Source organism: Sander vitreus, chromosome 8 (assembly GCF_031162955.1).
Source record: "Sander vitreus isolate 19-12246 chromosome 8, sanVit1, whole genome shotgun sequence".
Classification (NCBI taxonomy): Eukaryota; Metazoa; Chordata; class Actinopteri; order Perciformes; family Percidae; genus Sander; species Sander vitreus.
In genome coordinates, this window is record NC_135862.1 from 15,612,081 (window position 1) to 15,637,591 (window position 25,511).

The window sequence follows — 25,511 nt, forward strand, 5'->3', positions numbered from 1 at the left end:
TTTGGCTTTGTTGGCCTTTCATTCAGAATTGCATGAACTTAACCAATTAGGCAGACAGTACGCTCCAAACAAAACAGAGTTGTATATGTTTGTACCAGTAAAATGCACCACATTTGGTTTCAATCACTGCAAGCTGGCATGTTCACTTTCCTCTGATACACCATTACCTGTCCAGTCACAGGCAAGGTGCACTAAGATGTTTTCAAATATCTAGTGTTCTGGTTTACTGCATCATAAACTGTTGCCATTTTGCCTGTGAAAAGTTTACAGACACAAAAATCTAAAACTTGTATTTCATTTGGAATGAATTGCCGGCCGTAGTTGCCTTAAGTAACTACTGTGGACAGAAAAATGTAAACTCCTGTTCAATGTCATGCAATCCAGTAAAAGAGCCCTGCAGTGTATACTACCTTTTGTGTTTTCTGAGAGGAGTTGACTTGACTTTGTGATTACTTCTATGGCTGTAGTTTGTGGTGGTATTTTATTGGATCGTAATGAAAGGTGTTTCAGATGTTTTTGTCCACTAACATACATAGGTGGACATTTAATGGAAATGTTTTACAATTATTTCTAGTACTAAGCTTAATCCATTTCTGAAAACCTGGACAATAAAGCAAAAGAGAACTTGTAATATGAGTAGATTTGTGGAAGTGTCTTTTCATGTCAAATGTACAGGCATTTTTGTGTTACAGTGAAAATTGGCAGTAGTTAAATGTAAACTTCAGGCTTATTTCTGACCAACCATTTCTCATTCCTCTAGAATCCTGCAACAATAACACGCATCCTCCTCAGTCACTTCAACTGGGATAAAGAAAAGCTTATGGAAAGGTAAGAATCTCTGATGTACAATCTTAGTAACCTTTAACTTGCCAGCCAAAAAGTATGTTAGCGTAGAAGTTCCTGGTAGAGCTCATTTCTTATTGCTTTAAACACTGCTTTCTTACTTTTTTGTCTCAATTTATACAGGTATTTTGATGGTAACCTGGACAAGCTTTTCTCGGAGTGTCATGTCATTAACCCCAGTAAGAAGCCTCGGATCCGTCCTCCAATCAACACTAGATCATCGGCACAGGACATGCCATGTCAGATTTGCTATCTGAACTTCCCCAACACTGTGAGTCCCACAATGACACCAGGATTGTGATGCAATAACTGAATGTGTGTTCAGGTTTAAGTTGTGGTGTTACGATAGGGATTTTCTTTGGTGAAAGTTGTTAGACAAAGCTGTTTCTTTGCTTTATACTGTATTGGAGATTTAAGAGACATTTGAACTTGTTTAATACAAAATTACCCCTAATTGAGACCTTGTCACAGACTGACATTTCAATCCTTTTCCTAATTGTTTTTTCAGACCCGGTTTACTGGCTTGGCTAACACATTAGCAAAAGAAAAGGAGGATGGCTAACTTGACATCACAAAATGTGATCACATTATGTGTTATAAAGTACTATGATTAATATTTTCTCATACCTTCGGCAACCACAGATATAAATCTGTGAATGTAGCTCAGTGCCATTAATTCAACTCGCAGTATTCACTATTGTTTGACTTCTTTATCAGTACAGCAATCTAATTTTACTTTGCATGCTAATAGTGATAAATGCTAAAATCCAAAGGTTGCATGAGTTAAAGGTAGGATATTAGCTGAGACTTTGCATCCTGTAATTAGACTTCTCCCTACCAGCTGGTTGCATGGCCAGTTGTGGTTATGATATTGGAAATTGTTCCAATTTTAAGTTTAGTGCAAAGAGCCGAGGGATAAACTATTAAATAAAAAAAACTAAAAGTGTTGCATAACTTTCTGATGGAAAGCTGAATCCTTCTATGTTCTCCTCACTTGGAAATATTTTAAGTCAAATACTGCAATGCTGTTCCATTTCAGCAGTAAATGGAAAATAAGTGTCCCAAAAATGGCAGAATTTGTATCCCTTATTGACCTAGCTCCTCTCTACCAAGTGCCACTCACTGCTACAAATTTCACTTGGTTATTTCAAAATTCAAATCAAGGGGTTGATTTATGTGGATGTTTCCTAATCATGCATGGTTACATACAATCCTGTACTGTATGTACAGACTGATGGAGAAAGTGTAATTGTTTGAGGGCCATTCTGCTGGGCGTGGAAGAATCAACCAGGAACCTTAAACATTTGGATTTATGTTCCTCTGGCTACCGCACCCTTAATATATACTCCATCAAACATCACCGGAGTGGATATAGCAATTGTAGAAAGTTGTATCTACCCAGCAACTTGCAGTTGCAGGAAGCACCAATGTTGTTCTTACCTTTAAAATCTGAATGCTGCTGGTCTTTTTTTTCAGTCAAGATCAGAGAAATGTGACAGCTCTTTAATATGGGCCAGAGGTGGTCCAAGTCAGTACTAAACAGTTTAACTAATTAAGGATGGATTTGAGCATACGTGGTGTTGATGTATTTTGGAAAGGCTAATGATAGACGTTAACATTTTTTTATTTTCATATTAACATATAACGATTTAACGATTCTTGCTTCCAACACACAGCACAACGACATTATACGACTGATTGCAGATATGGCTGTTGGACTGTTTTATCGTTTTAGAACATTTAAACACATTGAATGTAATTATTTTTGGGGATGTGGTTTACATTTATCAACAGAAGGAACTTGCATGTCAAGTTGAAAACAAATCATAAATTGATCTAAATTAAATTTCCATATTGGAGTATATTGTCTCAACAAAGGATACATGTATATTATCAAGGCCAGGTGGTTTAGTGTTTCACATATGATATTAAATTGCATAATCCAGACTGTTTTAATCTAGAATATATGTATGTTGGAGTTTGTAGCAAACCAAATTATGTATCGTTATTTTAATCAGTTTGTTAAAACCAAAATTGTTTTGTCAAAATATGGAATCCTTTCAATGGCCTCACTCTAAAGGCTTAGACTTGCCTGGTTACCAGAAGTGCATATGCTAATAATCATGTTATGTCTTGTGTGTCTTATTTACGAGATGCTTCTCTCTTACAGTATTTTACAGGCCTGGAGTGTGGACACAAATTCTGCATGCAGTGCTGGGGAGATTACCTGACCACCAAAATCATAGAAGAAGGAATGGGACAGGTACCCACTAAGATTCTTTCTTAGGGTACGAGTCACTGATCACTGTTAGTCTTTTAATAATTGCCTGACTAATGATTTGCCTTCTGTGTTGTTTTCTCAGACCATTTCTTGTCCTGCTCATAGTTGTGACATTTTGGTTGATGACAACACAGTCATGTGAGTATCTTGTTTCTTTGTTTTGAGGTTTCGTTGTATACTGGTCAGCAGTCACCCATTCTGGTGAAGTAAAGAGTAGGAAACAAAAATGACTCGTTTTTTTTGTCCCAGGTTTTGTGACATGAACAGTGTACAGAGACATACACTGTTCACTAAGAAACTACTTGAGAAGGAGCATTGTAACACCTGCAATGTTAAAATAAATTAAATTTAGCAATTGTTACCTTTTAAAGTCTTGAAAAGCCAGAAAACATAATAAAGTCAGATAATTAGTCAAGAACCCCGACATAATTACTAAACCAATCAAACGGAAATACATATAATTTCTCTTAAATCAGATATTTCTTTATTCATACATTTTTACACATTTGTACAGTGCATTTAACAGAAATAGAAGCTGTAAATTGGAAGAATTTTTTTACCTGACATTTGCCTTCTAAAAGAGAGTTTTTGGTGCAGGGCTCTCTAGTTACATCTCTACTTAACTACTTTAAAATGTTGAGGTTCAGCTTGTAGTGCATTGAAACATACCTCTATATTGAAAGCATGGACACTAATCTCTTGTACCAGCTCTTAAGCTGACAGTAATTGTCTTAACCTACATTCTGATCTGACCAGCGAGCAAGAGACTTGACAGTGTTTTCACTGACCAGTTTAAGGTCAATATTTAGTTTCACATTTTGTACCTCTTAGTTAGAAGCCTGCACTTCTTCAAGTTTTGTAATTTGGAAATGTGTTGTTTGTGAATAGTTAATGCCGTCAGACAAATTAATATTCTCGCTGTTTATTTATATACAATTTATATTTTACTTCATTGATCTACTCAGGAAAACGTGAATGCATTGTTCCTTGGGAATTATGCACTGAATATGAAGAAAGGAAGCTTTTACTAAAGTCATCCATTTTATGTAATGAAGGCTAATAAATGATTTGACCTCTCCTATAGGCGCCTCATAACAGATTCAAAAGTGAAGTTGAAGTACCAGCATTTAATTACGAATAGTTTTGTAGAGGTAAGCTTTGAGATTTTTTTTCTCCTTAACAGTATGTTGAAATGAAATATAAAGCCTTGATTTATGATGTTGAGCTGTTAGGTTATTCTGTATGCACTATTTGTAAAAGCAAGGACCTTATACTTAAGCGTTCATGAAACTATGAGTTGATCTTCTACCTCTCATTACTTCAAGTGCAATCGACTGTTAAAGTGGTGCCCTGCACCGGACTGCCATCATGTTGTCAAAGTCCAGTACCCAGATGCCAAGCCAGTGAGATGCAAGTGTGGCCGTCAGTTCTGGTAAGACGGTTTGATGTTGTGTATTAGACTATTGTGAACTGGCAGCTACAGTACTTGCATGTTGACTTTGTAAGTTTAATAGCAAATATTAACATTTTGTGAATTTGACTTATGTGCTCTATGTTGGTGCAGCTTCAACTGTGGAGAGAATTGGCATGATCCTGTCAAGTGTAAGGTAAGCCAATCAGGAATAGTTACACCTTACAGAAATGTTAACCTGTTCCTCCAGTCTCTTGAGTGAAATACTGTTAAGAGTAGCATTCGTTGTGTGATGATTTCTCACTCTTTAAATTCTTTTGTAGTGGTTGAGAAAATGGATTAAGAAATGTGATGATGATAGTGAAACTTCAAACTGGATTGCAGCAAATACTAAGGTATGGAATTAAAGTGGTTGGTTATTTTACCCTCTTGTCTGGTTCATGCTGGTAGGTAATTAATGTGATGATCACAAAGAAATTTAAATTGTGGAAATACTGGTCATACTCAACAATAAGATGTTGAAAACAGAGACTGTACAGTCACTTGGGAAGGTCTACCTAAATGTAATCACATATTTGTATGCTGACAATATTTGATAAGTGCACACTAGGGGTGGGACGAGACAGCCAGCTCACGAGACGAGACACGAGATTGGCTTCTCGAGACGAGACAAGATCTTAACACAATTTTACAGAAAACTTCAATGAAGAAATAAGACTGGAAAAATAGTCCTTTTATTCAATCGAAAGTCACAAAATGAAAACCGAGCACTGAAAGGTTTTGCCACAAACTCAAATGACTGGCTTCTCTCCTGTATAACTAACTGTTACACCGTTACTTATTCCATATGTACGCTGGAGAGATAGTCTCTTCACTCAGAGAACCAAGGTTACAACATAACTAAGCGTTTTCTGGCAATAGTTGAGACCGGTGAGACCAGTTGTTTTGTACTTGAATTTGTCATTGTACAGTAGACAGAGAGAAATAAAGCTTATTTTATTATTGTTTCACATTGATTAAGTTCTAAAGCACAAATTAATTACCATCAAACACTCAACAGATGATTTTTGTGAAGACAGATGTTCTTTTCTCCTCCTCTGCATTTTATTAATTGCAGCACTAAACAAGGAAGTAGGCTACTCTAGTATCGATTTATGACCATTATAGGACGAACAGAGAACATTTCTCTTTGTTTAATATAGACCTGTAACAACTCAAAATTTTACTTTGCAATTAATTGTCTCAGAAATAATTGCGATTAACAATTGTCTCATTCAGTCAAATTTTAAAAACATGTATTTACTTTTTTAACAAATTTAAAGTTTTGAATGAATTCCAGGACACATCTTTTGGTTATATCACTGTTATGTGACCCAGATAATGTAATAACACAGGTACACAGCCTATGAAGGAAACAACGCCTCTTTATTATCAAAAAGTTTTTTCTAGATGTTACCCCCCTTGTCATTTTTGTTGCTATGAACAACAAAGTGCAACTAGCATAGCTTTAGCTCAATAGTCCGACCAATAGTTACTTAAATATATATATTACTATTATACTATTACTATTTTATATATATATATATAATTACAATTTGGCATATCTAAACAAAATCAACAATTACCCTCAAAGGTCATACCCTTTAAGACCTTAGCTAATGTTAGCAATTAATTGTGGTTAAACAAAGAAACCGCGATTCCGTAAAGAAATTGACAATTAGACAATTATGTAATCATTGTTACGTGCCTAGTTTAATATTAAAAGTAAGTTTTCGGGTTCAACTTTGAAGAACAGGCAGGGGATTTGCTTTGCTAATTTCAAGGCTGCTGCTCTGCACTTGTGTACTGATATCGTGAGACACTTTTTACCTCGACGAGAACTCTCGTCACGTGAGGGACGATATTTCGTCACACCTCTAGTGCACACTAGGGAGTCTAATAAGTGTTAGCCCAATCAAAACGGCTCATTTCTTTGAAAGACATGTTCCTGGTCCCAACCCTTCAGGCCTTTTTATTATTGTTTCAGACACAACTCTAGACTTATGAAAGACCTACCCAAAACAAATTGATTCTTTAGTTTAAACATATACATACTTAAGTATGTTTTTTTATGTTTCTTATTTGCTTGAATTCCTCTTAACATTAGATTTTTGTAAAACACTTGGCCTTGAGCAGACACTTAAAAAATCACTCTCTTCTCATGACAGGAGTGTCCAAAATGCCATGTGACCATTGAGAAAGATGGTGGCTGCAATCACATGGTTTGTCGAAACCAGAACTGCAAAGCTGAGTTCTGTTGGGTCTGCCTGGGTCCATGGGAGCCCCATGGCTCAGCCTGGTAAGAGCTAATGGTTTACATAGTAAATGACAATGGTGTTACTTCTAGTGCCATGTTAGAGTCTACTTCAAATAGGTCTTTTCTTGTTTCATTCCAATTAAAAAACGTAAGCCTTTTTCTAAATATGTGGAAGTCTAATATATCAATTCAAATAAGATATTGTCAAAAAGTGATGTGTGTTATGGTATTCTGGAAAACATTGTTGATGGTTCTGATCTGGCATTGACTATTCAGGTACAACTGTAATCGCTACAATGAAGATGATGCGAAGGCAGCCAGAGATGCTCAGGAGGTAATTAATTACACTCATATTGACATTGATATTTAGATATATTTGCATGCTGTTTTATTTTGTCGGATATACCAATAATAATAATGGCGTAGTTATTCTAATAATAATTTGTCCACTTTTTGGTGAAGATGCTACGGAAGCCCTAAAAGGCAAGGTGGAAAAATATTTTTTACGGGCATCCCTTCAGCCAGTTTAAGTCCTACGTACGACTTAAAGGAACACGCCGACTTATTGGGACTTTAGCTTATTCACCGTATCCCCCAGAGTTAGATAAGTCCATACATATCCTTCTCATCTCCGTACATGTCGTAACTCCGTCTGACACATCCACTGCTAGCCTAGTTTAGCACAGATGCTGGAGGTAACAGGCTCCATCTAGCCTACTGCTCCCAATAAGTGACAAAATAACGCCAACATTTTCCTATTTACATGTTGTGATTTGTATAGTCACAGCGTGAACAAATAACAAGGTCACATGAGACACAGCTATCTTCTAACCGTATACAAACTGGGAACTATATTCTCAGAAGGCGAAGCACTGCTACTTGGGCGGAGTGATTAACCTGAAAACAAAACCTGAAAAGCACCGTTGTTACTGTGGCTTTCCACTGGATGCAGAACGTCTGCGGACCGGCTCCGCTGCAGAACGGCTGCATGCTCCCCCGTCCGTCAATACCCACTAGGTCCGGATTTGTTGCGGCACGGCTGCGGCCATTACTGACAGCTGTAGTCACGAGGACCCTAAATATCTCGCAAATTCACGTAGAATAGAACCACAAAATCAACAACAGTTTGTTTCCATCCAGAGGAGTAGAGGGAAAACAACTCTGTGCTGTGTTTTCAACTTGTAGTGCAGGGAAATATGATCCGCCGTGAGCACGGAGTATTTTACTTTGAAAATTAACCGGATTTTTATTTAGTTTCTGTGCTCAACTTCCTGTCCCGCACTATCTGCCGTGTGCTGAATTGCTGCGGAGCTCTCCGGCAAAAATAGAAGCTCTGCGTATCTGCTCTGGAGGGCTGTGGACCACCGGAGTTGGGACGTAGTAGGGACGCAGACGTTCCGCAGTCAGTGGAAATACACACATTGACTTTAATGGAAACCTAATGACTCCGTCTACGTTCCGGAGCCGTTCCGCAGCCATTCCGCATCCAGTGGAATTTGCCGGTTACTCTCTCACTCCGCCCAAGTAGCAGTTGGACGGAGTTGCAGTGCTTCGCCTTCTGAGAATATAGTTCCCAGTTTGTATACGGTTAGAAGATAGCTGTGTCTCATGTGACCTTGTTATTTGTACATGCTGTGACTATACAAATCACAACATATAAATAGGAAAATGTTGGCGTTATTTTGTCACATATTGGGAGCAGTAGGCTAGATGGAGCCTGTTACCTCCAGCATCTGTGCTAAACTAGGCTAGCAGTGGATGTGTCAGACAGACTTACGACATGCACGGAGATGAGAAGGGTACGTATGGACTTATCTAACTCTGGAGGATACGGTGAATAAGCTAAAGTCCCAATAAGTCTGCGTGTTCCTTTAAACTTAAGTTTTGGCCATATCTCGTATGTATGAGTTATACTTTTACTTTTTAATTAGGCTATTTTAAGGGCGAGACATTTGTTAACTAAGAAGGTAAACCCTTTTGTTTATGCTGCATTTGGCTGAACTTTCAATTCCCTTTTGTATAATGCACTAAGCGCTTTAGCATGGCTTTCTCGCCCTTAAAACAGCCTAATTAAGAAGTAAAAGATTAACTCGTAAGTACGAGATAGTATCTCCTATGTAGGAGATACTATTCATTTTTCACCTTGCCTTTCAGGGCTTTCGTAAGATGCCCTTTTTTATTGTGCAACATTCTACCATATTTGCCACAGGTGTAACTGCCATTTCTAATCGCAATGAGGCAGCAGCATCCCAAGCATCCCACTTTTGTAATTTTTATAAGAATGTAATCTACTCCAAGTAATCAAACAAGTGACAGTTCCTCATGCAACCCTGCTGTACACTATTAAGAAGTCAATCCAAAAACAGTGGAGTGGAAACAATAGAGGGAATACTGCTGCGTCTGCCTGATAATGAATGTCCATCACATCTTAAACACGTTAGATTGCTCCATCCTGAAGAATGGCGTCTAACCAGAAATGCCTACAGAATACAACTTAGACATTCATTATATGTTGCAATGCTAATGATCAAGTTGAGCATGCTTGAGTTAAAGCCAGTTCCATGCTTTGTGTGCAGCGCTCCAGGGCAGCCTTGCAGAGGTACCTGTTCTACTGCAACCGCTACATGAACCACATGCAGAGCCTGCGCTTTGAGCACAAGCTCTATGCTCAGGTCAAGCAGAAGATGGAGGAGATGCAGCAGCACAACATGTCCTGGATTGAGGTGCAGTTTTTGAAGAAGGCTGTGGATGTGCTGTGCCAGTGCCGCTCCACACTCATGTTCACTTACGTCTTTGCCTTCTACCTCAAGAAGAACAACCAGTCCATTATTTTTGAGGTATGATAAAAGGGAAATTGTTGGCATAACTGTGAGCAGATGGTGCATGACCTAAATAACTTAAGCTATTTTAATATTCATATTATATTTACAAATACCATTTGCAAAACAGTTTTGAGTGTAAAGTGTTGATCTTGACAGTAATCACTGCCATTAAATGAGGAATTAATCATTCTAATGGAATTGTGGTTCGTAACTGTTGGTGTTAGAATCATTGGTTGAAATTTGTCCCTATAAGTTTTAGCCATTCATTCATAACTGATTAGAATACCTTGCTAGCGGACAAACAGAAATCCCCTGAAATTCTGGCCACTTTTCCATTCATCGTTCTTCTCTCTGTAACTGGTCCACTGACAAAGGCCCAAGACCAAATTAGTTCTTGAACTTGAATTAGTTCTCGATTGTAAAGCCGCCTACACATGATAAGCGATTTGCTCTCTGTGCACCGCTAGGTAGGGCGCAGAGCAAAGCGCAGCGCAGGTATTTGGTAGGTCATCGAGGGTGGCAAGGAAGCTATTTCCGGTTGCTAGATAACAACAGCTGTCAGCGGCAACTAGGTCAAAGCTGAAATAATTTGAACTTTAGGTGCAGCGCAAAGTGTAGGAAATCAATGGAACGGCCGGCACAAAGCAGTTTTGCCGCCTATCATGTGTAGGCGGCTTTAGGAGGAGCGAATGGGAGGACATCAGCTCAAACTTCCTGTAGTCTGAGCTGGGCCTTATGTGGGATGCTTTAAGGTGTAGGGGACATTATCATCGATAACTGACATTTCTGTCAAAATAATATTGTTTATCCATTTTTTTGTTCATCAGAACAACCAGGCAGACCTGGAAAATGCCACTGAGGTTCTGTCTGGCTACCTAGAGCGGGATATCTCCCAGGATTCCTTGCAGGACATCAAGCAGAAAGTACAAGATAAGTACAGGTCAGTAAAGGAAGAATCATACTCGCTGCCTGCCACTGTTACTGTTAACATTTGTGTGTTTATGGATGTTAACAAATGCTTTGTTACTCTACAGATACTGTGAGAGCAGGCGAAGAGTGCTGCTACAGCACGTGCATGAAGGCTATGAGAAGGACCTGTGGGAGTACATTGAGGATTGAGGACACGTCCCAATGCAACGGACTCTTGAGTATCTTGACAAACTAGAGCACTGATGCAATTTAACAGGGCAGCACGGGCCTTCTAACGCCTCTCCTTTGGCAAATCAACCACTTTTTCATCATTTTTCCTGGATTTGTTTAACAAAATCTTCAAAGTAAATTATATTTAAATAAAAGGTAGAGTAATAAAAAGAAAGTGTACTACAGTATTGTTAGCAACAGAGTGGAGTCTTGAGAAAGCAGAAAATCCACCTTAAACAAATACATCCTTTTGGCCTGTATTGTAACACCTCCCCTGAACTATCTTATTTTCCTTTTTGTTTTTTTTGCTTGTGAATCTTTTCTGTTTTGATTTTGACTTTTGTTTTCCCATTAGTGTGAAAATGTTTTCAACACAGCTTTAATTGTCCTGGCCATGTCTGCAATATGTGGTGAGATCCTTGTCTGAGTGGCTGAATGTTGATTGGTTGATTGCGAAGGGGCAAAGACATTTCAGGGGGGAAAAGAAGAAAAAAAAAACATCAAAAGAACAAAATAGCAAGTCTGTATTTTTCAATTTGTAAATAGTCCATATGCATGGAAGAGAGTGGCACGTGTTTGCATAATTTTGAAATATTTATTCTTTACCAATATTGAGAAAGGTGTTCTTTGCCATGTACGTTGAGTCTGTCTACTCCCTCCATAGTGTGTGGGAGCTTGGATGTCTTTGGCAATAAGACATTCATCCTATCATCCTCAGTCTCTTTGGAGCAGTGCACAAGTTACACCTTATCAGTAACTCTAAATGGGGACCGATAGAATTTTTCTTAGTTGCCAAGTAATCAGATAAAGGACAAAAGTGCACGGCTGAGTTAGAAACCAAGAGCAGAAGGTTTAACAGTTTAAAGGTAAGGTAGAACACATCAGCCCTGTGTCCCTCTATTCTAATCTTTTTCTGTACCCTTTCAAACTGAGTGACATTCACTCTTCTTTGTTTCTCTCTTTCCCGACGTGGCTTGAGGTAGCCCTCTTGAAGTTCAGCTTGCACCTTGGGGATTGAATGAGGGTAATAGAATGTACTGACAGCACAGCTTTGTCGTGCTGCCAATTGGACTGGATCACTGTCAAACAGGGTCAGGGATTTGCATCACTCTTGCAGGGAATACTTGGTTGGCATGGGCCCGATAGTGGCTGTGCCTCCTTGAAGAGATTTCTTGCCTTGCAGTGAGACTGAACATAGCTTTAAACCAAGCTACACAGATGGACTTGCTCTGATCCTTAGGCAGATGAGAAATATAGGGCAGAAGGTTGTAGGACTGTTTTATAATGCCGTTATGCTTTTGCATTAAAGACTGTATTTTTCGCACGTGGGTTGAGGATTCGACATTGAAATGTCAGTGCCCCTCCAGGTTTTGCATCGTTATATGTGGTGGTTGCTCTGGTTGTCGAGCTCTCTGCTTGTAAATGCTCGTTCATGTCTCTGCAATATGACAGTCTTAACAAGATTGATTGGAGGGGACATGAATATACAGGCACTGATGCAAGTCAGAAGATGACACCAAAGTGTCAGCTTTCATTAAAACACATCCTTTAACCCAGTTTCAGATATTTGGGGAGTTCTCTCCCAAATGCTTCTTATGTGTTCAAACTTATTATTTTATCCTAGCAAATTATAAACTGTATTGTTTATTTGAATAAATGTCATGAGAAATCTCATTTTTGGGAGTACTGTGTGAGTCATTAGAGTAGGTTTGGTCACAATCATCAATTATCCAAACATCCATGATGCATTTCTGCGCTATGTATTGTGCGATGTAGTGTCTGACAGACCTTGGCAGAGCTGTGTCTTCAAGAATTGCTTGGAATTCATTTGGTAACTTTTTTTAATAATTTTGATTTTAAGCAAAAATGTTAGCTTGTTTTGCACCACTTTTACTTGCAGATTGTATGATAAAGATCAGGTGGTTGTTTGTATGTCACTTTTGAAAATTGTTGTCTCTTAAGTCACAAACCAATGACAAGTTGAATGGATAGTAACAAAAGATGGGCTGTTTTCTCTAAGCTGTCTTGCAGTAACACACCAGTTACAGCTGTGCTCATTAGGCTAATCTCTCCAGGGCTCACTCTGTTTTCATTGTGTCTGCTAGTAGTTCATGAACATTTCGACATAACGTTTGAAGTAACTGAAGCAGCTACTTATATTAAATTGAAACATCCAAAAAACTTTTAATACTTTTCTACATATCTTTTCTTTATGCTATCAAAGGTGTTTTATTTCCTATTAGTGTAAAAATGTGGGAAAAATTAGTTGTCTGTTTTGGAGAAAATATTAAAGTGCAAAATGTTGCAAACATCGTTCTGGCATGGGTGGTTGTTTGATAATGGACAATGTTTTTGTTGTCGCAGTAGCCATTTTCATTCGAAAAGCATTTTGCCACATTCAACATTTTATGTTTTTAAAGCGTGTCCCTAAGAAGACTTGTACAAGCTAAACCCATCACTGGAAATACATTTTCCACGTAAACAGCAACTTTGACAAAAGGGAATTTGCAACTCAACATTCTGCCACAGGATGGTGACAAAGACATGGCCATTCTAACATGAAGTTTTCATATTTTGGGTTATATCCCAAAGGCAATGTTTACAAAAATTTAACTACTGAGACATGTCATGCGTTTCATCAGTTACAGCATGACACCTACTCTGATGGGGTGAAAACACATTCAGCTAATGTTTGACAAAATCACCCAGTTTCATTAACTGGGGTGAGACCGGTTAGAATAGTTTTGACTGCAACAGCCGCAGTCACACAAGACTAGTTAAATTGATTTTGTCCTCTACACATTGTGAATTGAAAAGGTGTCCCAAAGTCAAAAATAATGTTTGTGAGAAAAATATTTCAATAAAATGACTGTTTATTACAAAAATGTAAGACAGTGAGAATAATGTTTAAACAATTCAATCTGCAAGGAAACGTGTATAAAATAAGTCTTAAAGTTCACAGTGATTCAAACGCTATGGCATGGGGACATCTCAGCCCGGGTGTCATTAGAGACTTCATGAGCAACTTAGTACAGAACTACATTAATGCCTGTCCAGCTAGAGACACAGACACACACACACACAGACACACAGACACACACACACACACCTATAATGATGTCCCCGACTGGCACTATTACTGTAAACCTATATACATGTGGTTGGCACTGTTTGACAGTAAACCCTTTTATATATGTCTGCATGTCATTTTCTGGTTTTGTATTTTTTACTGGCAAAATAATAGAAAAACTTCACTCAGCATTAAAAAAAAAAAAAAGACATACTAGACTTTATAGTTGCTTACAATTAAAAACCTTTATGGATTGGATTTTTTTTTTTTTGCATCCATTTTGCAAGGTTGTAGCACTTCGGTCAAATAACCATAATCCTTTTTGTGTTTAAACCAGAAAAAGCCATTGATGTGTCAAAGATGATAAGTGCTTAAAATACTTAAACTACAGGATGTTGCACATTGACTATAGTCAGTCCCCAAAGAATGCACCCTGTAGGTCTCAAGTGACAAAGAATGTTTAGCTGACCTCATAACAAAAAAGATCCAGTCCAACTTCATTCCTGAGGATGCCAAACAAATATTTAGGGCTCATCCTCTTGTTGTTGGCCATCAAAAAGAGACCGTAAAGGGAACCGATTTAAAACTGTGATTGCCTCTGTGACATGACCAAAAGCACAACTGGCACCTAGACATTTGTGTGGAGAAACTAGTCTTCGATTTTGAGCCAGCCTTTTTTATAGTCCATCAGTAGCTCTAGGTAGTACTTCCAGTCTGGCTCGCTGTCATACCTGACCTCAAATATAGTCTTTAGAGGGTTAGTGTTGGCCTCATGGATACGTGTCACTTCCCCTCTGTACCACACTTCTGATTTGTCATCTTCTTCATACAGATGGCGAATCCTCTTTCCCACCAGGTCTGGGTAGTAGAACCTCATGGCCCTCCGAGCCCTCTGGACAGCTGAACGCAGGACCCATCGTCTCCTGTGTTCAGCGCTGTGGCAGGCAGACAAGTAGGGGCAGTATTTGATCTTTAAGAGTGATCTGTGTTTTCTTTTAGAAGAGCTGCTAAGGGGTCTTAAGGTGTGAGAGAAGCTTTCTGTTCTCTGCCACCTGTGGGTTACTTTGGGCGTCCTCCTGTGAAGGTCCCTCCCGCTGCTCACTTCTTCCTCCCCATCAGCCGTCTGTGAAAGGGAAGGATCAGCAAATGTCCCAGAGTCTGAGATCGCTTGGTAGCAGGCTTTTTTTCTGTTTAGACCTCCGCTAAACATCCTCCTTAGTTTGAGAATCACGCCTGAACAATTCTTGGATCTAACCGGAGACTTGGCTCCAACGGGCTGCAGACTGGAGTATTCTTCCTCCGTTTCTGTGTCACTCGGAGATGGAGTAAGCTTGTCCAGGGTTAAAGGACACATCCATGAATTTTCAGAAGTTGTGCTAAGTTGAATGAGTTTAGAATCCTGCTCTGCAACGATACAGTCACTTTCACCATTCTCAGTTCCTTCAAATTGATGGCCACTCCAGTTTTTCTCACTAAATGCATTCAGCACGCCTCCACTTACGGTCTTCGGTGTATCATCTGCCTCTTCTGACAAACCATTGTCCAGAAACATACGCCTCGACCTGTTCTTTACCCTGCTTTTTGTTCTATTCTTGTTCAAATCTGATTTTGTTTCCTGGTTCTTCGGATGTCTCCGTTGGTGTGACTCTGAGGATGAGGCAGTGATGTCTGAAAATACAGGAGTCCAGCAGCTGATAGTCTCCTCACAACAGTCATCTTTTTCTCCGTCAGCAGGATCATCCAAATCTAATCCTGCAACACAGGGAGTGTAGCAATTAGGACAGGTCAAAATTAATACAAAAATATGACAGATATATAAAAATGAAGTTGCTGACAAAATGGGAAGGTAAAAGTTAAAGAGTTTATATAATTAATTTGGTGATCAGGGAAACCGATACAAGTGGACATTCAGGATTTGTGACATAATATAAATAAATTCACTCTTCCCCCCCCCCCCCAAACAGATTACTGTATTCCAAAAAAACAAACTCCAACCCAGGTTGACAAATCAATGTCCCATAGTGCTTGTTCAGCACACAAGAACAATGAGAAACTATTCTATTAATATCAACAGACCTGGTAATTGGACAGCATGATCCTCCACCATGAAACACTCTTTTAGCAGAGACAGAATAGAAGGCTGTGGGACTAAACACGAAGGCTGGGAAAAAAGGCAGCTGCTACAAGGGGGGGGGGGGGCTGGCTGGCTGGCTGGCTATCAGTCAGGAATAAAACAGTAGTGAGGCAATAGTAAGACCAGGGAAATGTTCATATGCCAACGTCAAGTGCTCCCAAACCATGTGAACTGTTCATGTCAGCAGTGAACGGAAACTTGATTAAGCCATATTCAGTTAGCAAATGTGTGTGGCAAATAAAATAATAGATGTTGGACACAAAGTAAAAAGGTTATGTAAAGGACAAGTATATTTGTTATTTTCAAAAATCCCATGAAAAAAACTAAAATCAACAATAAATTGGTCTGTGCAGCCATAGATTGTAGTAGTTTATTCCTCTCTGCCATAGACCTCCCTTGTTGTCGAAAATCTATTTAAAAACACACAAATGAGCTACACCTCTGCACTGGGTGTACACACACGTACACACACACAGTTTTGTAAAACCTCTTTAAAAAAAAAATGAACCTACATATTTGTGACCCCTTTTTCAACCTTCTGAGAGCCACAGGCAGGCTGGGGAAGTCGGAAGGTATCGAGAGTCAGAGAAACACATTGTTGGTTTTTATCTTTTCATGGGATTTGTTGACAATAAAAAAAAAAAATAGAATACTGCCAGCCTTATCCTTAAAATCCTGTTTTCTTATAACACCAACTGTTCAGTCTCACTTTCCTGTATAACTAAACAGCACAGACACAGGTTTTTGACAGAATTGGCCAGTCACCATTGTCTCATCTGCTCAAAATGTGCCACAGTTAATCCCCCGTGTGTGTGGCAGGCTTTCACTTCCTTCCTCCGGTAATGTGATCCTGCCTCACGATCTTTAAGGTCCACCAATACTTTAACAAAGTCCTGAAGGAGAGTTTCATTTCTCCACAAACGGCCCATCTCAGCACCTTTCCCTCCACCCACCATAACAAGTATGATGCAATCATGCGACTTCTTATGATTAGTTACTGAAAGTTAGCAGAAAGGTTTCCTGCTTTCTAATCAGAAAAAGCAAAGAGTAGTGAGATTGAGGGACAACATAAAAACAAATATACCTGGACTCTCTTTTGGACATCAGGTGAGGTTGATTCTGTAAAAAATAAATAGATTTTATATTGAATATTTATTGTTTATTTGATTTTTGATTGATTTGTTCTTTACAAAAGGGCCAATAATGCAGAAAAAAATGATTACTAAAAGACTGAGGGAAAACCATGATACAGTTAGTCAAAATATGATGCTTTAGAGTAAAATCCAGAGGAATCAGTAAGTTACACAATCTACCTAATGGAGACTTCCAGAAATGTGCATGGAAAGGCAGGAAGCACTGTTGCTTTGGCAGTCATGTTGTACATATCACATGGTCAACTGTTCAAACTAGAGGTGTTATCTTTCTAAATATTTGTACATGGAATTTTGCTTAACTTCTATCTGAAACATATGAGTCATCTCAGTCTATTCAGTCTGATCTTTTATAAATAACAGTAAGAACTAATGACACCTAAACCTTACTTTTACAAGCCGATTCATATTTTTCACTCATGTCATTTCAAGTTTTTTTTTTTTTTTTTTTTTGCTAGCTTACCTGGTTGAGCATGTGCCCCGTATGTTAAAGCTCAGTCCTTACTCAAGTGGTCCAGGTTTGAGTCTGACACGCGGCCCATTGTTGCATGTCAACCCCCCCCCCTTCCTGTCTTCAGCTTTTCTATCAAATAAAGGCCAAAAAAGCCCAGAAATCATTTTCAAATAAGTAGTTGTGTCCAGCATTTCCCCATGAAGGTTTATTAATCAACTGTTGCTTACTGCAACACCTCTAATTTGTCTTGCTTGAAGACACCAAAAAGACCAATAAATAAATACCATCCCAGAGCGACAGAAAACAGACAGAATAAGATGTCTGTAACTGATATTACATCTTTGCAATAGCCATCTTTACTTTCTTCACTAGAAACATAATCACAAAACATTACCTCAGTAACAATGAAGTGTACATGCACTCACCCAGATGTTTGCAGACACAGGCGTGATACAAAAGGTTGACCACGTCAGGGTAGATGTCAGGCAGGTGTTTGAGGGACATCAGTCTCCTGAGCCTGGAGGAACAGGCTCGTTTATGAAGCTGAATGAGGATCTTTTCTTCTGAGAGTGTGGTGGGCCGCAGCTCCACTCTGTGCTCCTGCAGGATCTGGTCGATGAAGCTGCCCTGGACCATCGGAAACAGCAGCTCCTTCACCACCAGCATGGGGAGGAACACTGCCCCCGTGCGCATGACGTGTGGAAAAGGACAGCGTTCCTGGGCAGTGTACTCTCTCAACCTCTCCAGGACCTTATGGAGCGCTGACTTCATCTCTTCATTGAGCCACACCTCTCTGGCGTTTACCCCCAACAAACAGGACACTTTCTGGACTTTGGCTGAAGGAGTTGCTGGTTCAATCAGTCCCAACTGAGACAACCATGTTCTGAGCTCCTGCTTTGAAGAAGCCAACACATGGTTGGATACTTGCTTGCAGAGGGAATGGTGCAACTCAAAGAAGTGCTTGCGGACTGGCATTTGGGGCTCTTGTTTAGGTATGAATTCAGTTAATGGCTGTGCAGGTGCCATCTCTGGGGGTGGAGCAGGGCAATAAGGTTTCATATCATGGAGAATTAGATTGTAGGTGGAAAGTTTCAGACACTGGGGAGGAATGTTTCTGAAATTTAGTTTCCTCTCAGGTGGCTGAGGTGGAGTAAGAGACTTGGGTTGCTGGGTGAGTGTGCATGTATCTCTCTGAGAAGATGACTTCATCTGTGCAGTCACCTCACCAGGTTTGGACTCATGTGAAGTCTCATTTTCATCTTCTAAAGAGGGTTTCCTTTCAAGTTCATCAGGTTCACATTTCTTTATCACTAACATGGGCCCAATGTCGGATGAACCAGTCTCTTCAGGCTCTTTTTTGATTACTTTGCTGCTGTCCCTTTGACTAACAGGACTCTCCACGGAGTTGTCCGTGTCTGATGGAACTACTTTTTCCACTTTAATATTTTTAGGTTCAAAGATTTCTACAACAGGTTTCTCTGTTGGAGTACCTGCACAGATTTCTTTGGAAACCAGAGAGACAACAGACTGCTGTTCATCTCGATCAGGCCTTTTCACTCCGATGTCTGGCTTGGTTTTGACTTCACGGTGCTCAGATGACTGGATCTTTCTCTGACGTACTCTGCCTGAAAATAACACACCAGGGGCCTGCAGGTATGCTTGGTAAGGTGCCAGACTGAAAACATTGTCAATAACTGGCATAGGAGGAGATTCTGTTTTATTTCCTACTTGTGCATTCTCCATTTCCACCCTGTGTCGTTTCTTATCGAGTTCTACTTCACATAAATCCCTATGCTCTTCTTTTATATTGATAGGTGAAGATGAGTGAGAAATACTTCTTTTTACGCACCTTTTAAGAACAGAAGTGCCTGAACTGGACACAGGGCTATTGTGTTCGTTTCCTGGTGCAAGAGCAGGGGAATAAATAATTTTTCGGACATTTGCATTATTCGGTACAGCTGCATGAATTCGATCTGAACTGTGATGCGGTGACCGGGACAGCCATGCCGCTGGGGAAACAGGAAGGCTTTTTGGCTGTTTCGGGCATGTAACCTGGGCTTCACAGGATGAATAGTCTAGGATTCTGTCCATGTTCAAACCAGTTGGTGGAAAGACAGGCCGGTCTATGTGCAGGCTGGTGAAAGGGGGGAAAAATCTGTTAATTTGTATGTTGGATGGTGAGACGCCAGATTGGCTTACATGCCTGAACGGACTGGATTGGTCCAAACTGAGGAATGGTGATTTGGTAGGTGATTGCTCAACATACAGGCTCTCGTTGGGTTTGTCCTTATGTAGGTTGGTTGCAGAGACAATGGGGTGCTCCATGTATTGTCTGGATGGGGAAACATTTATGCGATTAGAGTGCAAGCTAGGCGACGCATGTTGCCTTTTTAGGGGGGCTCTGAGTTGGTTTGCAGTTAAATGAAATCTGGGAACTGCATAACATTGATAGTCAAGACCCCGCATCAAGACATGATTTGGCAACGTTTCAGTGCTAGGCAAAGGCAAAGGAATTTCATCATGAAGCGTCTGAGGCACTATGTAATGCTCCCGGGGGTTTGAGATTGTGTGTTTGAGAATAACAGGCACATCTTCTCTTCGCTTAAACTGTGTCCTGTTTTCTACCTCCACATTTGCGTGGGAGTAGTAAAACATTGGGTGCTGTGTTAGCTGGCCATATTTGGACATGGGAGAATGTTCCTGATAAATCTCTGAGGTCATATGCCCATATGTGGGATGGGAGGGGTATAAGCTAGTGTAGCCTCTGGGGGAAGTCTGTAAACGCTGGCTCTGCTCACTTAGAGAACCAAACAGTGTGTGAGTCGGGGTGCAGGGGTAACTGCTATAGTTTGGGTCAATCGTAGCAGGAAATGTCCTTGCTTTACCTGGGCTACATGTCTCCACAGTCATCTTTAATGGTTCTGCACTGGCCTCAAGCTGTAAACCTCTCTGTTGGAGTAGTGTGTCTTGTGCTTTCCTCTGGATGGGCGGTCTTTCAGTGTAGTCAACATCAGTTTGCATCCAATCATGCTCATATACAGTGTTCGGTATCCTGGGAGAGCTATGTTCCACACTGTATCGTTGTCCCATCACACAACCCAGTTCATTACAGCAGGGGTTATGCATATAAATTGGCTTAGGAATGGCTAAGTAAACAGAGCTTTCAGATCTGGGAGATGAGTTCTCACCTCCAGTTTTTTGTTTTCTAACAGCCACTGGCGCGGTTGCTGTGGGACTGCTGATCCTAGGGGCACGATGCAGAGAGGAAGAATGAGAATGGCCTTCCTCTGAAGAATTGCTGTCTTGCCTGTAAATTATGTGGTTTTGTCCCTCCATGCTAGAGAGGTGACTTACAGGACTTCTACCATCCAGCAGAGAAGTCTTTGAGTTGCTCCAAGGAGAAGTGAATCCTGCTCCGTCCTTTCCTCTGGGATCGTAAGTGAAGTAAGCCCCGTTGTACTGCAGTATCCGCTTACCCAGGGAACCAGACACGTTTTGTGGTTTTGACAGTCCTGTGGACGCTATGGTCCCGTCGAATAATGGCATCTTGCTTCGAAACACTGGGTCAACGACGTTGTGCATCGACTGGCTGCTCATCGTGTAGTAACTTTGTTATGATGGTGCAAGGATATGGCTCCAGACCTGCAAACATAGAAATAACAATTAGACACTGCCATTCGAATATCTGTTGGTGTAAAGGATCCATCTTTATAATTAGGACCGCAGAAACAGAAAAACTCTTTGTGCATTCAAAGAAGTCATCAATAGATAACATCTAGCTTTAGGCATTTTATCAACTGTGTCGAATCTTGTGGCTTATCACATGTCACATAAACCCTAATCAGCTGATGCACATATGTGGAAGCAAAATGCAACAAGCAGCGAATAAGTAGAAATGTGAGGATGATTCCTATCTTCACACTTAGAGGCAGCCAATGTGATAGTTGCCACATGTCGCAAGAAACAAACGAGCTCTCATGGTGGAGCCTACAGCATTGCATGTTATGGTGGTGATATAATATCCATGTGTACTTGAAAGCATCAGTCTTCACTTCAAAACAGATTACAATGGGACTGAATTACTGTGATATTGCATTTTGAGTCATATTTGATGTTTTATGGTACTACTATGGCTCGTTTCAGATGTCACAATGTGTCATGACCGTCACATCGAAGAGCTTCAGTCTCACTTTTATCACACCAGAATGTATCACATGACCTGACATGCACTTCTTATCTTGTGTTAATGTCCTGAGACCCAACACTACAGCAGACTGCGTGTTTCTATTCTGCATTTTATGACCACAAACCCTGAGCCATACCACAGTTCCTTTTTCATACACTTCTCCTATATAGGGCTGCATACAACTGTTATTTTCATTTTCAGATAATCTGATCTGCTGGTTATTTTGTCAAATGCTTAGTGTCAGAAGATAGTTGTTTTTTTAAAACTGCCCATCATAACTTTACAGTACACAAGTTCATGTCTTCAAATGTCTTGTTTTGTCCAACCAGCCATCCAAAGCCCACAAATATTCAGTTAAATATCAGATATGACAAAAACAAAAGCAAATCCTGACATTTGAGCCGCTGGATCCAGTGGATATGAACAAACCCTGTCTATTCTATGCTACTTTAATGGGATGTTAAGCAACATTTTACAATATATGCCCACAACCAATACCATTACTCAGTGCCGTCAAGAAGTTTGGTTGAACACCGATATTTATGCCCAGTCTAATATGGCATGCTGGCAAAATATTTTAAAAACTTTTTTAAAAGTGGGATTGTGTTCTTTGACAGATATTTGCCCGTCACAACCGATGCATAAATAGTCCTGCTCTGATTCTGATATGGCATCAACATCAGTAAAATCAACCAGTGAAAATCCCAGCTTTCCCTTTAATCATAATATTTATGCTCAACTCCTAATTATGGCTTTTCCAACAGGCACTTGAAGGCAGCATAATGCAACAACTTCACAACACAATCTGCCTTACACTGCCAGTTTGGCATAGGGGGAGAGACCTCATCACGTGAACTCATAACTCTGCCACACAAACTGAACCAATCTGCGTGAACCAAAGGCCATGACAGGATGAGCCAGTTTAGGTTTTATTTTGTTTTTGTTTTTTTGTTTTCCAAATTTTATTATTGTTATAGTGGACAATCATTTCCAATTTACCCCCTAAAACTAACAGATCTTAGTGTATAACATCCCTGCTGTCTTTTGACAGGCAGCTAAATCCAGAGCAAAACATCTGCCTATAGCTGTTGAAACAGCTGTATCAGATCCAGGGAACAAATAGCAAACAGTATTAAAAAAAATAAAAAAATAAAAAAAATAGGCTAAATGATGATAATAATATCTGTGACATATCTGTCGACCAAATCCAGTCTCATGCAGCACACAGCTAGTGCTAACAGATTTTATCAGTTCATCCTGTTGACACCTTTCAGAAAAGTACAGTGATGGCTTATCTGCATATAGAGAGGTAAAATGTGGTTTGTGTGCATGGAGGGCTGACTAAAAGCCTGTGTGTGTGTGTGTGTGTGTGTGTGTGTGTGTGGTGTGTGGTGTGTGTGTGTGTGTGTGTGCGCGCGCGCAATCCCAGATCTGCAGAGCAAGGGTGATGAAGAGTGTGACTTCCGAAAGCAAACCGTCCAAACTGACAACTGAGCCTCTACCACGTGGGGAAGGAGCGAGTCGCCAAACAAACCCCTTCATTGTAATCTAAAAGTTATAATGTATCTGATGATTAATTATCGAGTCTGTCAGGTCAAGACAAGTTGGAAGTGGTCAGCAAGTTCACATGAAAAAGTCTTTCCGCAAAGTAAGTAACGAATAAAAATGTCTCACGTACAAACAAAAAAACGGAACTTAAATGTGTCCTCGCAGCTTCTTTTTTTTATCTTATGGAACGCATATAGCCTATATGTTCTTATCGAGGGTTAGTCTACATGAGAACACATGAGTTTGTAGTCCTGCCAGCATGACCCGCCTGCTCAATGGATTAGGACGCAAATGATATGAAAATAATCTACGGGCTAGATCTCGATCAAAGGGCGAACGATTTCCATACAGGCTGCGAAAGCGTCGTAAACCACGGTAAAACTAAAACCACACTGTGGGTAAAATAAACACAGTTTCAAACACTTGCGATGTTTTGGCTACTGGAATAGTTTCACAATGTGTCATGCTTTCTCTGAATCTAGCCATACTCTCATGTGTGTTTGTCAAACACGATTTGTTTGTATCATAATCTGTGTTAATTTGGACATTTGAAGATTGAGCAGTAGGCGAAATGTGTTTTCTTACCTCGTTGCTGTGTTGACAATAAATGATTTCCACAGAGACTCCATGAAACATAACTTCTGAGAAAAGAGAAGAAAGTCTCTTGTTCGTGGACCGGGTCAGTCCGGATGCGCCAAAATTCCACGAAATGAAATGAAGGCCTGCCAAAAGGTTTGAGCGGCTCGCCCGAAGTCCACGCGGCTTTTGGAGAAGTTAACAAACTGAAGAAAAGACAAAAGGGAGGAGGATGGTGTTTGATCAATAGGCGGAGTCACGCCCTCTGTCTATCCACGGCTTGTTTTCTACACGTTTTCCCGTTTGTCACTTTCTCACTTTTAATGGCTTTATCTTAATGTCCAACTGCCAGCTGGCTGCTGATGCCACCTTAAGTGAATTTAGAGTTTATTTATTAATTGACAGATAACAGACATGTGCTATTACTATAGCCTGACATCTCACTCCTTTCTCTGCTGTTACCAAACCAGTTTTAGTCCCGATACCCTTCAGGGAATCACAGGGAGTCAACAAAAAAAAAGAAAAGAAATTATCTAATATCATTATTATTTCACTCCATGAAAGTTAACATTTGGGAGCCCCTGACATAGATTAATTTATGGCACTGCACTTTTACAACAAAGTCAATTATTTAAAACAGAATTAATGGATTCACTCTGCATAGCTTTTAATGAAGAATAAGGCACAGGGAAAGTCAACTGTGCCTTTCATTAGTTGATAATGATTCTAGTGGCAGCATATTCACGTGTTTCCCATTTAAAAAAAAACAAAAAAAAAACATGGTGTGGCCGGTAAGCTCAGTTGGTAGAGCGGGCCATAAGCAGAGGTTTATTCCTCGACGCAGAAGGTCCAGGGTTCGAGTCCGACTTGTGGTTTTCCTGCATGTATTCCCCCCCCCCTCTCCCCTTTCATATCTCAGCTTTCCTATCCAATAAAGGTAGAAATGCCCCCAAAAAAACCCCACCATGGTCAGGCTTGCTATGAGATGGCTAAAGTCCAGGTGCAGTGCTCTATTCAGACTGTCATGGGGTGCATGTATCCTCAGAAAAGTAAATGAACTGCAGAGCAAAAGGATGAGGTATTGGATTTTTTTAATATATATATATATATATATATATATATATATATATATATATATATATATAGATACACCTTGCATGGAAAATACAACTGTGAAGGAAGGCCCTAGCACAGAATCATTGTAGACCTCATCCTAATGTAGGTTAGTTAATGGTTGACTTTGGTTGACCAAAGTTAAAATCAGATCAACCATTACCTATTTCATCTCTTGCTATTGATTATGTCCCATTAGCCTTGACATACACATACAACATCATTAATTCACTCTGTAATATCACTAGTAAAGCAGATCGTTACGGTGGGTTAAAGCAATCCAACATTATTATAAACCTAAATTCTTCCACTTGCTTGATTCACCCTCTGAATGAGTTCATTTCTTCTTGCACTTGCATCATACCAGTCCCTCCTCACCTGTGAGTTGGAGTCTAATTTGTGTGTCCCATGGGACTGCCACAGTTTAGTCTAGACAAGTTGGTGGCTTCCATCAGCCCTGAGGCCTCGCAGGTAAAGAGACACTCA

General features: G+C 40.0%; 2 protein-coding genes across 2 annotated transcripts in view; one reads left to right on the forward strand and one right to left on the reverse strand.

The window, feature by feature from the left end:
* arih1 (ariadne ubiquitin-conjugating enzyme E2 binding protein homolog 1 (Drosophila)) overlaps positions 1-12,467 on the forward strand; it is a 21,367-nt gene extending 8,900 nt beyond the window's left edge. The window contains exons 2-14 of the mRNA XM_078257053.1: positions 761-828; positions 967-1,114; positions 3,014-3,106; positions 3,207-3,262; positions 4,209-4,275; positions 4,450-4,556; positions 4,689-4,731; positions 4,859-4,930; positions 6,743-6,873; positions 7,108-7,165; positions 9,408-9,668; positions 10,481-10,593; positions 10,688-12,467. Coding sequence (XP_078113179.1) covers positions 761-828; positions 967-1,114; positions 3,014-3,106; positions 3,207-3,262; positions 4,209-4,275; positions 4,450-4,556; positions 4,689-4,731; positions 4,859-4,930; positions 6,743-6,873; positions 7,108-7,165; positions 9,408-9,668; positions 10,481-10,593; positions 10,688-10,772 — 1,302 coding nt within the window. The 3' untranslated portion in view covers positions 10,773-12,467. The remainder of the gene's footprint in view (positions 1-760; positions 829-966; positions 1,115-3,013; positions 3,107-3,206; positions 3,263-4,208; positions 4,276-4,449; positions 4,557-4,688; positions 4,732-4,858; positions 4,931-6,742; positions 6,874-7,107; positions 7,166-9,407; positions 9,669-10,480; positions 10,594-10,687) is intronic.
* Positions 12,124-24,114, reverse strand: c8h15orf39 (chromosome 8 C15orf39 homolog). The gene is made up of 3 exons (XM_078257049.1): positions 23,922-24,114; positions 18,028-21,244; positions 12,124-15,615 (listed from the first exon to the last, which is right to left on the reverse strand). The coding sequence occupies exons 2-3, from the start codon at positions 21,197-21,199 to the stop codon at positions 14,513-14,515; spliced, it is 4,275 nt and encodes a 1,424-aa protein (XP_078113175.1). The 5' UTR covers positions 21,200-21,244; positions 23,922-24,114; the 3' UTR covers positions 12,124-14,512.
* Between the last annotated feature and the right edge of the window lie 1,397 nt (positions 24,115-25,511).

Coding starts and splice junctions, on each gene's coding strand:
- c8h15orf39 (XM_078257049.1), bottom strand. CDS start 21,199: ATGAGCAGCCAGTCGATGCACAACGTCGTTGACCCAGTGTTTCGAAGC. Junction 15,616..18,027: donor CTGTGTCTGCAAACATCTGG/GTGAGTGCATGT, acceptor CCTGTGTTGCAG/GATTAGATTTGGATGATCCT.